General features: G+C 32.2%; 3 protein-coding genes across 8 annotated transcripts in view; 2 read left to right on the top strand and 1 right to left on the bottom strand.

Moving 5' to 3' along the window:
* The window catches only part of LOC122576066 (dopamine receptor 1-like), a 59,435-nt gene extending 52,854 nt beyond the window's left edge, over window positions 1-6,581 (top strand). Inside the window, exons 2-7 of one of the 5 annotated variants that reach the window (XM_043745864.1) lie at window positions 1,394-1,463; window positions 1,908-2,217; window positions 2,306-2,447; window positions 2,784-2,887; window positions 3,284-3,566; window positions 4,327-6,581. In XM_043745864.1, the coding sequence (XP_043601799.1) occupies window positions 1,394-1,463; window positions 1,908-2,217; window positions 2,306-2,447; window positions 2,784-2,887; window positions 3,284-3,566; window positions 4,327-4,611 (1,194 nt within the window). In that variant the 3' untranslated portion in view covers window positions 4,612-6,581. Of the gene's footprint in view, window positions 1-1,108; window positions 2,218-2,305; window positions 2,448-2,783; window positions 2,888-3,283; window positions 3,567-4,326 lie in introns of those variants that run through there. The other 4 variants (XM_043745865.1, XM_043745863.1, XM_043745861.1 and 1 more) reach the window with 4 other exon arrangements.
* LOC122576065 (methionine--tRNA ligase, mitochondrial) lies at window positions 5,421-10,531 on the bottom strand. 2 transcript variants are annotated; one of them, XM_043745859.1, is made up of 8 exons: window positions 9,837-10,531; window positions 8,582-8,743; window positions 8,208-8,482; window positions 7,913-8,138; window positions 7,609-7,835; window positions 7,288-7,522; window positions 6,616-7,209; window positions 5,421-5,552 (listed from the first exon to the last, which is right to left on the bottom strand). In XM_043745859.1, the coding sequence occupies exons 1-7, from the start codon at window positions 10,087-10,089 to the stop codon at window positions 6,650-6,652; spliced, it is 1,938 nt and encodes a 645-aa protein (XP_043601794.1). In that variant the 5' UTR covers window positions 10,090-10,531; the 3' UTR covers window positions 5,421-5,552; window positions 6,616-6,649. The 2 variants fall into 2 exon arrangements, with proteins under 2 accessions (XP_043601794.1, XP_043601793.1); XM_043745858.1 differs by lacking the exon at window positions 5,421-5,552 and adding an exon at window positions 6,410-6,540.
* Window positions 10,532-11,153: 622 nt separating this feature from the next.
* LOC122576067 (casein kinase I) lies at window positions 11,154-14,672 on the top strand. The gene is made up of 6 exons (XM_043745866.1): window positions 11,154-11,587; window positions 12,814-12,923; window positions 13,064-13,286; window positions 13,384-13,677; window positions 13,777-14,050; window positions 14,294-14,672. Exons 1-6 carry the CDS (start codon window positions 11,456-11,458, stop codon window positions 14,308-14,310), a joined length of 1,050 nt encoding a protein of 349 aa, XP_043601801.1. The 5' UTR covers window positions 11,154-11,455; the 3' UTR covers window positions 14,311-14,672.
* The last annotated feature ends 1,603 nt before the right edge of the window (window positions 14,673-16,275 follow it).

The raw sequence follows: 16,275 nt of genomic DNA, 5'->3' as shown, positions 1-16,275 counted from the left end.
GATGACAAATTCATAAAGTTTCGCGGAGAAACTAACAGCGTTCGTAATATTTAAAATGTAACAAAAGATATTTTCCATGTAAATATTTTTCAAAATACCCGCGTAACGAAATTTAATAAACAGTTTTGGTAATATATCATTGGTTTGACAAGGTGATGGATTTAAAAATGTTCTCGCGTGAAAAATGTAACTTATCGTATCTTTTCTCCGTGATCATCAATATGAAATAGAACGCCGGTTTTATCCGTAAAAAATATTAAATATTAGCCTGAAACATTAAATATGATGCTGTTGTAATATTATATGTCGTAATATCAAAGAAACTACCATAATATTGTACATGATAATGTTAGAGATCTAATCCATTGATTATTTATTCGATGTTAAATACACCTTATGAATACTAATTGACAATTGACGATGACATTATTTGAGAAAATAATTACAAAAACCGGTATGAAAGTTCGAATAGAAAAGAAACATAAAACCTGAAGATGGAGAAAGTTGAATTCAAATGTCGAATTTCGCCTAAACAAACACGCGGTCAAAATACTTACGTGGTAGAAAATGAGAGGAATGATCGGAGCGTAGCTCATTAACGTATGTTAATAAGAAGAAAGTGAACTTCTAGAAATGTTACCGACAGACTATTCATAGAGACATATACCTACGTAGCAGAGGCTTTACCCTGACACCCTTCATCTCACGATATTTTTATGTGTCTTCGAGATGGGATAGGACGGCTTGACAGACAACGCGTTCAAGCAGAAGTAAAGAGCCTGTAAACTCAACGTCATCTTGATCCGTCTGTAGTATCGATTTTCCGTGAATACGAATCTCGAAAGTATTCCCGGTGTATCTACAGCTTTGGCGTGAAATATCGGGAAAATATAAAGAGAAAATAGAAGTAGCGGCGCGGCGTGTACGTGCGCGCCACAGTATGCCATTTTCAGTCAGAAACCCGTGCTACATTTTTAGACGGGCAAGAGACTTTCTATCCCAGCGTATATGAAGAAAAAGATGCGAGGGTAAGAAGTAGTAAGAAAATAGGGAAGAACTGCTTTTACGCCTTCCATATAATTCTCCAAGTAAATACTTTTTACCTATTAACATTATACATGGTGTAATTCAACCGCAGAATTTAACCAAACTTCATCAATATCTATATTCTATGTGTGTACTCATCTGCTGAACAATCTTAAGACAGTTACTATTCTTAAGAACTGGAAGAAGTTTAGCGATCGTTAAAATACAAAGTTTGGCTGTTAGGTCGTGAAACTGTCCGCATATACATTAAAATTAAAAAGAATCGTTTTGTACATCGTTATAATTTACAAATTATAACGCACTGCAAGATTTAATGTACATGGAAAATGTGTTTGCCTGTTTACAGAACAACCTGACAGACGGGGAAGAAGATCTGCCTGAAGACAGTTTCTCGCTGTTGTCGGTGCTTCTAGTTGGTTCGCTAAACTTCCCATTTGATCGATCGCGACTCGCCCCTCGAAGACAACCCTCTGGGAGGCCCTTCACTCGAAAACTTTGATCTAAGCTCGCTACATGTATCCCTCTGTTCCCTTTCCTGTTTCATCCTCTGTTCCATCTCTTACTGCCTTCTGTTTCGTTGTTTCTTCACGCCTTTCGTATTTTCTCCCACGTCAATTACAATTTGTTCATTTTTTATCTTTCTCGCTTACTTTTCGCAAAAATGAAATATCATCGGATCGTTTCTATATCAAGCATTTATGAATCTCCCTTTTGTTGCTTTTGTATGGTAAAAAAAAAAGCGTCCGATACCATCATACATTCGATGCACCTCGACTCAGCTCTTCGAGGGGTGAGTGATACTGTTCGAGCAAGCACCATCGATTCTCCGCTAGTCCAGTTTCTTCGACCCATTCTTTCAGGATTTCTCTTTCTGGTCTTGATATTCTTATCCGTGGCGGGCAACATTTTAGTCTGCGTGGCAATTTACACGGACCGCGGTTTACGGAGAATAGGAAATTTATTCCTGGCCTCCCTCGCTATCGCCGACCTGTTTGTCGGTTGTCTGGTTATGACATTTGCCGGGGTGAATGATCTTCTCGGCTATTGGGTATTTGGACCGCGATTCTGCGACACCTGGATCGCTTTTGACGTTATGTGCAGCACTGCCTCTATTCTGAATCTTTGCGCAATCTCTCTCGATCGTTACATACACATAAAGGATCCGCTTAGGTAAATATTCTTTCTTATGTTTAACCGTTCAAATATTGTATCTCTCCTTGATGATTTAAATAACGTTCACTTACCGTTTCGCGGTCAGATACGGTCGTTGGGTGACAAGAAGAGTCGCGGTTGCTGGAATCGCTATCGTATGGTTGCTCGCAGGACTCATATCCTTCGTGCCGATCAGCCTAGGCCTTCACCGAGCAGATGAGCCCGTAATGTATGACGATGGTAAAGAGGTACGTACGATAAATATTAGGTTATCGCATGAATTCTGTCTGCTTCTTGATTCGTATCAGTAAGCCATTAATGTTATAAGTAAGTAACAGTGCTATGTATAGTAAATCGATCGAGATAGTATCGATTTAAACAGTCTAGAATTTCTAGAATTTACAGAAAATAGGTTATCGAAATTTCCTATTTTTTTTTTTTTTTTACAGTTATTGAGAAGCAAGACAGTTTAGTAATTTATTTTTTGCTCGTTAAAAATCTCTATATCTGGTATGATGTATAAAAAAGGATGATCCTTTGTTTAAATAACTGCGCGCCTACTCTTCGATCGTTTTATCTTTCAGGAACATCCTACGTGCGCCTTAGACCTTACACTCACCTACGCGATAGTTTCCTCTTCTATATCTTTTTACGTGCCCTGCATCGTAATGCTGGGGATTTATTGCAGGTAAGCTCGAAATAATTTTGAGAAAATTTACTTGTACAATTAGACAAATGACGATCAGAGGGAAAAGACGTGATATCTTCTGAGTTTTAAAAATAACTATTGAAATATGAAAAAAAAATTGTTGGCTCCAAAATACAATAAAAAGGTAATTTCAGTAACATAAGGTTGATTGGATATGTATCGAATTTCAAAATAGCTTCCTTGGAAGAAATAAGAAATTTATAATGTTCCTCCCCTGCAAATATGACAAACTAATATCACGAACTTTCTAAGACATTACAATTTTTTTTTTCATACAAAATAATTAAAAACAAAACTTGAAACCCGTTAATTATAAATTATCAAGATATACCATTCAAAGATGTTCTCTCTTATGATATGATTTGGTATTTCCAGGCTCTATTGCTACGCACAGAAACACGTAAAAAGCATCCGTGCAGTAACAAAACTGCCGGATACCTCAATGGCCAAGAGTTTTCGTGCGAAAAGTACTCGCAACAAACCACCAAAGCCGCAAACAAAAACGAAGCCGACAAGTCCTTATCATGTGTCTGATCATAAAGCCGCTATAACAGTGGGTGTAATTATGGGTGTTTTCTTAATATGCTGGGTACCCTTTTTCTGCGTAAATATCGTCGCTTCATATTGCAAGACCTGCATATCAGTCCGAGCATTCCAAGTATGAATATGTCTCTTTCTTTTCTCACAAGATATCGTTTCGAAAGAAAACAGATAAGCACAGAACCGTACTCGAATGGATTTTTGAATCATTATTTTAAAAAAATGAATATCTGCTTTTTCTGCTATTTCTCATTAACTCACTAAGGACCAAAAATGCATTAAGGTAACATACGTAATATCTTTTTAGTCATATCGAATTATTGAATCCATTTATAGTCCATATCGCAATTGTGAAAAGAAATCTCAAACATTTGCTCAATATCGTTACAGTTATTAATTTCTTCTTTCATTTAGATCCCACAATTTTATGAAATTTAAAGAAATTCAAGTATTTTATGTCGCTATGGTAAACTATTTTTGTTCAGTTTCGATTTGTGTATGGACTTCTGTAATATACCTACTACTCTAATACATTCTTATAACTTAAAAGAATAACTCATTTTATTTATGTTTTGTAATAATGTCTTAATTATTTCGCTACATGGTCCTTATTGGATTAAACCACGCCATCATAAAAATATTTTTCAAAAACATCTTTTATCTGGACGTTCACTATTTTATATTAATTAAAGCATTTTTAAACGACTCTTAACCTAATACGATCGAACTTCAGTAACTCGTATCTCAAGCGAAGAATTAAAGAATTAAAATCTTATAAAGGTTTTCGAATTATAGAGACTCGATCGAAGTTCGACTGTATTATGATCCTAAAAAAGATGTAAAAAAGAAAACAAGAAACAAAGTTTGATATGTAACAGGTACTCACTTGGCTCGGCTACAGCAACTCGGCCTTCAATCCGATCATCTACAGCATCTTTAACACAGAGTTTCGAGAAGCGTTCAAAAGAATTCTTACAAAGGGTGCGCGAGCCCGAGGAAACCAACCGTCGACTAGCGAATGCGGAGAATTTCGATCCGTGGTTGTGCAAAAACGAAACGGATCTATGATCGAATGTAATATTAGTCCAAGATCAAGCGCGGACAGTTGTCAAGTCGGAATGATGGCGCAAAGACATCGCGATACTATCGTCAGTGCGATATAATCAGACTCGAATTTCTCCCTTCAGATTTATCGATCTTCCTATCGAACGAATATTGCGCTTCAGCGCATAAAAGCGTGCATTTCGCCTTCCCGCGCATTTCGCGAATTTAAATACAGTTAAAAGATTTTCCATCGCGGTCATTGATCCTATGTAAGTGATTTTATTAATAACACGTAACACTTTAACACGTTGACTGCCACGCGAATTTTATATATTTTGCTCTTTAAACATACTATATATTTAATTTTTGTAAAATATTGTATTTGTGCATTTTTTATCTAACAGTGTTATCTAAATTATTCATATTGTTGAAAATTTCTTAGTTCCTAAAATTTATCTTATTTCAATCATTCGAAAAAATTTGGTAACATGTCATCGATAATCATCGTGGCGATCAACATGTTAATAAAACCATATCGGAAATATTACATCCCTCCTGTCGTCAGTCTTGCGCGTGGCACTCTACGTTCTTGGTACGAATTTTTCGGTCGAATCGAAGAGTGTTACATGAACATATCCATATATAGTAGTTACAAAAAGTATTTATACATACCTTTATTTTTCATTTCCATTTTCACAGTATCATTTTCTTTCTTTTTTTTTTTTTCTGTAGTCATATGAAAGTACTATTAAATGACACGAAATTTAATATACCTAAACCTAATTAATTAGTATGTAAATGCTATAATAGATACAATGGTGTACAAATACTTTTTATAGCCACTGTAATTTTTCAAGTTCCCATAATGGTAACGGGTGGAATAAAATTTACAACCATCTACAATAGTAATCGTAACCGTCGTTGTCAACTTCAACGTTAAACTTCGCCGTTTCATTATACAGAAAATGTATTACAAAATCTGCAAATGCTTTTCGAGATATCGAATTCGTTGACTTATCGAGTTCTCCTCGACAGATATTCTACGTATTTCTCGTATCATCTGCAACAAACAAACAGATTTAAACCACGTACTTCACGCATAAAATATCTCGAAATAATATAGATTTTATCGCCATGAGCAACAGTCACCAAGTAACAGTACGTTCCCTTTCTTTTCCTTTCCCCTCTCACCCCAAATAGAAAAAGGTTACATGTGGATTTTTTTTTGCTGAATATTTTTCTTTCATCCATGGTGAAAGGGGAAGAGAATTTATCGATATAAATGGACGGTTAAGGAAAAATATTTACTTAAAGACAATCACCAAAAGGTAGTTCAAAACATATCCGTGAGACATAATCTGCTCTTACACTAAAAGGAATAAACACGAATTATCAAAAAAGAAAAAAAAATCGAACAGGAGGATATCAATTTAAAAGTAAAAAAAAGAACAAAAAAAAAATAAGGATTAAAATTCGTGGGTAGAGAAATTCGAAACTAGTATTTAGGTAACATTCTCATAAAGCAATTGTAATTATAAAATCATGTTAATAGCGCATCTACGATATGAAGCTGGATGTTACATTGAAGTACTAATAGTAACGTCTATCGAATCGTAGCTTATACATATTAGTATTAGGATCGCGGTGGAATCCGCACAGATTCATTTTCCATCTTGTAAATAGTCATTTATTTATTTTTCTATTTGACGGGACACCAACACGCGATCCACGTATTTTTGCATTGTAAGCGATATTTCGTTTAGGTGCTAACGTGTGGCAAAACTGTTGCGCAACCCGTCGAATCTCAAATCTGCGTCACTTATCTAAACGAAAAAAATCCTTGCAATATGCAACCGACGCTCATTGAGTCTCTTCCATCATCTATATCAGCGATTTGCAATGTGTACTGCATTCCGACAAGAGAGAGACTACAGTTAGGGTATCGTAATAAGATAAAAAAAAAAATGCAGAAATCCTACGTTTTTTCTGTCGGAATGATACGTGCACGAAGTCGATGTATACTAATGATATATCTGAATGACCGTTCTCTGTAAATATATTAACGTAAGACTTCCACGCGAATATTAAATTTGCAATATTTTATTACATCCTTATCATCCTACCTGTTTATTAATAACTCAAATATTCAATGTTTTCTCAATTTTTTATTCTTTTAAAAAATAATATATTCTGCGTCAAAACGTGTCTTGTTTCATTCGAAGCATTTGTTAAGTGAATCGGTTTTGTATCTTCCCAAGTACGACTGCTTTTTGAAACTTGAAGAACATCAAGAAGATTAGACGCTGACTTTGGTATAATGGGATACAATACTAAAGCAGCTACTCGTAAATTTTCCAAAGCTAAAGAGATCACAGCTTCAAGTTGCTTTACAGAATCGGGGTCTTTGGCTTTGCTTAATTCCCATGGCCGATGATGTTGAAACATTTGATTAGCAATGCGCAACATATTCATCACAATATCCACTGTGTAATACAAATTATATTTCTCATAATATTCCTTAGCTTTTTCACTTAATTCTTCCAAAGCTACTACATTTTTACGAGCTATCTCGGATTTTAAAATATTTGTATATTCGGCTGAATTATATATTATTCCGTCTGGATTAATACTTTTACCAAAACAACGATTAACTAAATTACCTAGTGTATCGGCTAGCTCAGAATTTAGTAGATTCTGAATTTTTAAATTGTTATAATCTACAAAGAAGAAATAAGATATTAGAAAATAAAGAAAGGGCGATATTTGAAACACATACCACACATTCTTTGTCTTACTTGCATCTGTGTGCAGCACTGCTTGTCGTAAGAGAAAATATCTTAGACCATCTTGTGTAAAATTATGCATTACTTCAAAAGGCGATATTACATTTCCTTTGGATTTTGACATCTTTTTATCTTTAACAGCCCAATGTCCATGACATATAAGTTTTTTTGGTAATTCAAGACCAGCAGCCATTAAAAATGCTGGCCAATATATACCATGAAATTTCAATATATCCTTTCCTATAACCTAATTTAGAAATATTCTTAGATTTGTATAGTGACATTCTCAATCTTAAATACTATTCTATATTAAAACGAAGTAAAGACATTCACTTGTACAGTTGGTGGCCAAAATTTTCTAAATGAATCATCTGGATACCCCACTGAAGTTAAATAATTGACTAATGCATCCAGCCATACATATACCGTATGAGATTCATCAGAAGGAGTAGGAATTGCCCAAGGCACTCTCTTGATAGGTCTAGAAATACTTAAGTCTTGTAAATTGTCTATCCACGGAATCAAGCTCGTGCGATATATTTCCGGTTCTATTACATTTGCTAAATATAATTTCAACTATTAAAACTGCAATTTCTTTTAATTAAACTAAATTTGTTAAATCGAATTGTATATATACCATTTTTCAACCAATGTTTTAATTCTTCTTTAAAACAAGATAATCGAAATTTATAACACTCTTCCTCCATCCATTCTAACACATCCCCTGATTCCGTATATGCTTCATTAATATTTGCGGAATTCTTTTCTACTACATCTTTATCTGGGACAAATGCTTCTTCTGATACATTATACCAACCAGAATATTTTCCTTGATAAATATATCCATTTTTTTCTAAACGATTCTGCAAAATTTTAACTTCATGTATTTCTCTATCCAATCTTATTAATTAACACTTTATAAGTTTAACAACCCAAAAGTCAAGAACTGCTTCTTGGTGTCGTTCTTCAGTTGTTCTAATAAACCTTGAATATTCAACATCAAACATATCACACATTTCTTGAAATTGACGTGAAACCCGAGTACAATATTCAGGAATAGGTAAAGTCACATTACTTGCAGCTTTCTGAACTTTCATGCCGTGTTCATCTGTACCTGTACATAAAAACACAGAATGTCCTAGCATAGCATTGAATCTAGCTATGGTATCTGCCAAAACTGCTGTATAAAGATGTCCTATATGTGGTCCTAAGGAAAAGTAACAAATCAATGTTTTAATATTGACTGTCATAATGTATATTTCTATGCATTTATAAAACAAATTCTTCTATGTTTATAATAACATACCAGCATTAACATAAAATATAGGTGTAGTAATATATATGCTTTTCATTGCATGATCACTAAAATTCCTTTTTTTAACATAATTCCATGGTTGTGTTCTTGTCATTACGAATGGAAACATCCATAAAGACTGAATATGACAAGATCTTGACAGATGAACTGTAACTAAAATTAAAATTAATGTATATTAGAACTCTTCAAAACAATGCAAATGCATAAAATATAAAATATCTGAAAATCAAGTGTAGTTGTAATTGTAGTTAATAAATAACTCAATATAAATATTTTACTTCATCATTTATTTTCAGAGCACTATATACAAATTCTGTATATCCACAGTATCAAATAAAATATAATTACAATAAATTTTATATGCAAATATTCAATTATTGTAATTCTAATTGTATTGATTCTAACTGTGCTACAAGATCCATATACTTAAATTCATCAGGCTTATTAGTAAAAGTTTCCAATAGTTGTAATCTCTTTGTATTATCTGTACAATAATATAATTGTAATTCATTCACTAAACACTGTGCTTCTTGCACGTTAATGCATTTTTTATCAAATTCGCCACGCATAAGAATAATTCCTTTATCATCTCTTAATTCTGTATAATGAACCAAAGTTAGACATTCTGGTGCATTCTCTTTATGCGCTTGATACCACAAAAGTGGTGTCATATGGATCTCTAATCCATAGAATTGACTAACAATAAACTCATATCCTTGTTTCCTAGGTAATGGCAACAAAAATGTTGTATGACGCTTGCCACGTTCAAACATTTTATCAAATTGCTCTGGTGTTAATATACCACATATGTAATCTTTATCTTTATGATAATCTTTCCAAATTTTTACAATCTCATCCTTTGATTTATCCTGAATCATATCAACTTTCATTATGGTATTTAACTGAGCTTGCTCAGGTTGCTTGTTCTGTTTCAAATATGGTTTTGCTTGACTTTGATAGTACTTATACTCGTCTTCCTGTTTCTCTTTAATTTAACAATATATATATATCAAAGAAAGCAACATATAATACTTATTTATGAATAATTATTAAAAAGTAAAAACAATTATGTAGTGTGTTGTTATATCACTCACATATTTTTTCTATATTTTTATATTTTCTATATGTAAATAATAATAAACAAATAACATACATATATAATAAAAAAAAGTATATCGATTTTCATTTAATACATTAATAATAACAAATATTAAGTATTTGCAAAATATTATATAGGTTATTATACCTTTCCTTCCCTGAATCTTCTTTTCTTCATTTTCGACACGCTGTAAGAACTCTTCTGGACTAGTTTGTTGAAATTTCGCTATTTTATTAGCATATTTCTCAAAAAAGGGATTTTTTTCAAGTCTTTCCAAAACTTTTTCAAGCTTTGTACAAGTTGTCATAATGTATCTCTTATTGCAATTGTTTGTACCAAAAAAAACGTTTTTCGTAGATATTAATATTGGTAGTCGTATCGCTTGTGAAAAAATTGCCATTGATCATTCAATATTTGTTAGTTATTAATTCAACAATGTAAACGTAAAAAAGTTTTCGTTAAACGTTCATCTTACTGTATATACATATATAGCATACATCTTAGATGTCGCTCAGTACTTTACAAAATTCGGAGTATTTTGCGCTGAGTACCATTAAAATCATAAACGGAAAAGTGCTTGTAACATTTTCTAATCAAATTTTCATTCAATTTAAAGCAAACTATAAATAAGAAATGCAAAACACATTTCATATCAATTTCTAATAAGTAGCACAAGGTTCCGGTACGATCAGTAATGTATCTATGTATATACGAATATACATCCTTAAAAAAGTAATGGTACTTTTGACCTATATTGCTCTGAAGTACATTATATGTGTGTACAACAAAAATTATAAATATTGTTCACAGTACTATATATATTTTTTACAAATTTCAAAATTCTTACTTCTACGTTACTTGTTTCACAAAGAAATTATCTAAGAGTGTAATTCCATACCCTTAAAAATAAGTATTACAAGAGTATGCCAATATCAAGTAAAAAGAACCAAATCTTTTTAAATCGTTTAATTTACTCGTTTTACTCATATTACTTCTCATGTAAGCTATAAAAATATAAAACTATCGAAAAAAATATGAAAATATAAAATATTCTTGCTTGTTCTTTCTTAGTTTTCATTTATCTTGCCAATGAATATCTTTTTCTTTAAATGCTAAATAACTGTGACAGAAAGAAAAATGTGACTCGGGAGAAAAAGTTCCATTTTAATAACACATGTTTCGACTTATATAGACGTCACTGTAAGAAACGGTGTTCATTCGAGGAATCGCAATCAGATTGATACAGGCCTGGCGAAAATCTAGTACCGCGAATTCAAGCGAGTCATTTTGTACGATTAAATTTTGAGACAGTGGTAAACTCGTAGCTGGGCCGAACGAAATTTTTCTCGTAATTAAAATAGAAAGTTTCCGGATGGTTCGATCGAAAAGATAGTGTGGTTAATTAATAGCAATTCGTTAATAAGGACTCTGACTTGAACGCCGCCCGTCGTGACGCATCGTTTCCGCAACGTCAGTTGCTCTCGTGCTTCTAGCGAAAGGGAAAATGTCGGCGTATTAGTGGGGTTTTGTTGTGCCACTAGAGAGTGACTTTTGGGCTACCTGAGCAGATTTTTATCGAAGAAAATCGTCGATCGTTGCGGCTTTGGGAATAGTCAACATCGTCGAGTTTGCCAGTAAATGGCGTATAAGTCCTATCGGGTACGCTTAGTACTTTAAATCAGGTTCGAGTCCGACGTGAGCCAGTCGTAGAAGTCCGCCGTCGGTTCTAGCGGAGGAAGGATAGAAATAAGGAAGCCAGGAGCAATATGTCGATGCAGTTGGCAATGTCAGTAGCAAAGAATGAGTTTATCGTGGGTAGCAAATACAGGCTGTTGAGAAAGATTGGCTCGGGATCCTTTGGCGACATTTACCTCGGTATCAACATCTCTAATGGTGAGGTAAGGAGTACCGTTTCACGTGAGACGACCTGCCAGCACATCTTCCACTCCTTGTCTTACTTCTTTTCTTTTTTAATTTTTCATTCCATTCGTAACAAGTTATTCGACTATAAGTCCGTATCGTGACAGAAATTTCTCCTTATGATACTAAACGTTATTAAACTTCTTACGAAATATGTTTTTTTTATGATATTGTTATTGGTTACACGAAATATCCATTGTTTTCCCTTGGAGAATTTGCAACTTGTAAACTTTCCGTTTCGATAAAGTTATGTCTATTTAATCGACATACAGAATTACAATTTTTCAAAATTTCATGGCGTTTATTTAATTGTAAACGATCATCCAACTTTTTGCAATGTGATTGACCTCTATATGTAAAAAGGAACAGTATATTTATTGTTTATGTGTGTAAATCGTAAGACAATGTTTGTTACTAAAATACATATATCTGTAGTGTTTGTCATAAATTAGATAGTACAAAGCACCAAATAAAAAATTGCACCTATATCGTTAAAGTTCTTTTCTACAGCAAATAAAGTTCACATTTAAAACCTGTTTTTATCATATTTATACTGTTTTATTCTTTGTGTTTATGTGAAATTGTTCTCAACAAATTTTATCCTACAGCAAATATGCTGTATTAACAATGTAATAACATTTCCTACTTTACATAAAAGTTTTTGTTATTATATTTTTTGCTTATGAATATTGTGTGTCATCGAATTACATTTTATTTGTAAAACAATTGTTTTTGGAAATAAAAATGATACAAAATTAATTACTAAGATGTAACAGTGATTTCATTAATGATATACGACGACAAGTGTTAAATATTTAATATATAACATATAACAATTATTTTTATATTAAATACAGATTGGTTATATGTATATGTATATGTGTGCAAATTTTAATACAGTATTAAAGTAATAAATATAATAAAAGCATAATAAATTATGTAACTTTCTATATGTACTTATAACATAAATATTTATTTATTTAAAGAGCGCTAAATGAGAGTAATTATGTATGCCATGCAATAATGATATAAATAGTATGAATTTAATTGGTAATATGTGACTTATAAAAAAAAAATAAACATTTTATATAAAGACAAGTATGTATAGAAGACAAAATATTGTAAACCTGTAATAGTTTATGTACAAATTATATTAGCTTGTTTTAATAATAAAACATGTTAGGTATATTATGTATTATTCTAGGAAGTTGCTGTTAAGTTGGAAAGTATACGTGCTCGACATCCTCAACTGCTATATGAGTCAAAGCTATATAAAATTTTGCATGGTGGTATAGGAATACCTCATATACGTTGGTAATTATTACCTTTAACAGCTTTTCTTATTTGTAAAGAGATATCTAACATGTCATATGTAATTAATTTATAAAATAGACAATTAAGTTTGTTTTTTGAATAAAAATACAATTTTACTGTTATTTTCTTATTAAATGTAGGTATGGACAAGAACGAGAGTATAATGTACTTGTCATGGACCTCCTTGGTCCATCTCTTGAAGACCTTTTCACCTTTTGTACTAGAAGATTCACAATAAAAACAGTCTTAATGTTAGCAGATCAAATGATTGGTAGGATTGAATATGTTCATTGCAAACATTTTATTCATAGAGACATCAAACCAGATAACTTTTTAATGGGTATTGGCCGTCACTGTAATAAGGTATATTTTAACAATGTTAAATCGTAACACAATCTACAATGTAGATTGTATAATAATTTTCATTGTAATATCATGATAATTGTTTCTGAATTTTTAGCTCTTTCTTATTGATTTTGGATTAGCTAAAAAATATAGAGATAGTCGTACAAGACTGCATATAATGTATCGAGAAGATAAAAATTTAACAGGCACAGCAAGGTATGCTTCGATTAATGCACATCTTGGAATAGAACAGAGCCGCCGTGATGATATGGAATCACTTGGTTATGTGCTTATGTATTTCAATCGCGGATCTCTTCCTTGGCAAGGACTTAAAGCTGCTACCAAAAAGCAGAAATATGAGAAAATAAGTGAAAAGAAAATGTCCACGCCTGTGGAAGTTTTATGTAAGGTAAGTTTAATATATTTATAAACTTGTAAATTTTCTATTAAAACTAGAATATGTTGTATTATTTAGAAAGAAACTTATTTATTTGTTTTTTTTAAACAGGGATTTCCTGCTGAATTTGCGATGTATTTAAATTATACACGAGGTCTACGTTTCGAAGAAAGTCCAGATTATATGTATCTTCGCCAACTTTTCCGTATACTTTTCCGTACATTGAATCACCAATATGATTATACTTTTGATTGGACAATGTTGAAACAAAAAAATTGTCTCCCTACTTTAACATCTGCAACTGGTCCAGGCCAATCCGCACCAAATGCTCAGGGGCAAGGACAAGCCCAAGCTCAGCCACCAGCTCAGACCAACGCTCAACCAGGTGTTTTTTGCTATATCATCAATTATACTGCATATTACATCATCTTTAGTTTCTATACATACATAAAAAAACAACTCCATGTTATAATAGCGACATAATAATTTATACAAATATTTTCTATAATGTATAATCAAGAGCATAGTGAAAATTGATTATCTTTTTTCGTTTTAATCTCTCTTATTATTACAAAATTTGATATATTATTTTTCATTTATATAACGTACAATGTACTGTTTGTTTCAGAAAGGATAAAACTATAATTCCTTGTCATTGCATCAATCCTATTTGCAGTTATTGAAGTGTCCAAGACCAGGTACTCAACTTTGTATGAATGCCATGCAAAGAGTCAAATCAATCAATCCTCTAAGTTTGCATTAAGGAGGAGATTTATGGTTACAAGCGTATCGTACACGAGTAAAGGACAATGCCACGGGTACACGTTTGTGAATTCGCTAATTAGTGAAAACTTCAATGTATTCTCAGTGCTTAGAGTTTTGGTTGATCCACCTCTTTGTGCTTAAAATCCAAGTGAAATCAGCCAGAGGTGGCTTGTTCTTATTTTGTTATTACCTATTTAATTCACCGTTGATAATAATTGAAATAAAGGTTTTGATGCCCCGAAGACCTTTGTAAAAGATTACACGTAACGGTGTAATGTGTGATTTAATCGAAAATCCGACAAACAATTTTCATAGAAAGAAAGAGAGGATGCGGTTTTGACTACTTTTAAGCATTCGGGGTAATTAATTGAGTACATCGTATAAAATTTTATATCTATTCTACAAATAGAAACGCAAACGTGAGGACGAGTGAATGATTATGCGAGAGTATGAAGGAAATATATGTGTACTGAGAGATAAATACAGTTTGTTGCTTCCTGATTTTTGTTTTATTCTCAGTACAATATAATATAAATATAACGTGTGCAACTTCGAGAGAAATGTTAATATTTTTCTTACATAAATTATCATGTCAATTGTATCAAAGATTTTTCTTTGATGCTATTGACACTGTGGTAACACTTTTTTTCTATATGAGTATATATATATACATACATAAATATGTATATATATACACACACAACATAGCATAAACACATACATGCGTATGTACGAGTAAGTGGAAGTATCTTTGAAGTAAATACTGGAAGTAATATTACTATTAAGGCAGCAATTTAATTTCTAGATACGTTGTATCGATCAAGAAACGAACAAATTATTAGCTACTCTGACCTAATAAACTTCACTTTTTACTCTCTTTCTTTCTGTGAGTATATTTAGTCGATCATGATAAATAAAATGAATATTAAGCAGATTTCTCTGTATTGGAGATGGATTACAGATTGCTTTACATTTGAAGAAAAGAATATATACAAATAGTACATAAAATACTTGATGCATGGAAAGCAACTCTGTAACCAGTTCCAGCCAAAGGACTTCCTCCATATAGTTTTAATGGCAGAGACTGTGCAGTAGTATTTCCCGCGCTATTGCTTCGATATTAAGTTTATGTTACGTGACTTACGGGATCTTTAACCGATCGGGCAGTTGGTTGTTAATATGCATAATGAAATCTCGTACACGAAGTCACCTTAAACACAGTAGAAGTTTTAAAAAAATTCGTTTCTGTCATTGAAAATTTTTGTTTACATCAACCATTCTAGTTGCGTCAATATTCACGTCTATGTTCCAAGCACTACTTCCAAAATGATATATAATCAATAATGTTAACTCATGTCCTTACTATAAAAATATTCTTAAAAAATAAAAAAAAATAATAAAAAAATGTCCAGTCAACGTTAGTACGAACCAAGATACAAGGGATAATGCGACTGGATCCTGTGTACCGTTATATTTTGGAAGGACAATTTGTTTGATGAAGTTTTTAGACAGTAATAAAAAGAAAAGAGATATAATCATTAAATATCTTTGAGTGAATGTATGGTTTATTATTATTATTAATATTATTATTTTTATTATTTTAATATTATTACTATTACTGAGAATTAAGAAAATGAAAAACAAAATTAATGAATAAAAGTGTGTACTACTATGCAGCGAGAATGAATGAACGAGTAAGTTAATGAATAATTAATGATATAAGCACTCATTACTATCTGGTATGTATGTATGTATATATAGGATGTCCCGTGAGGTATTCAACAAATTTTTCCCACGTGTTCAGTAAATCATTCTGAATAAAAAAAATGTCATATACTCCATAGA

Source organism: Bombus pyrosoma, linkage group LG15, assembly GCF_014825855.1.
Source record: "Bombus pyrosoma isolate SC7728 linkage group LG15, ASM1482585v1, whole genome shotgun sequence".
NCBI classification, from domain to species: domain Eukaryota; kingdom Metazoa; phylum Arthropoda; class Insecta; order Hymenoptera; family Apidae; genus Bombus; species Bombus pyrosoma.
Note: the sequence above shows the minus strand (reverse complement) of the source record. Positions and strands in the feature narration are given on the sequence as shown.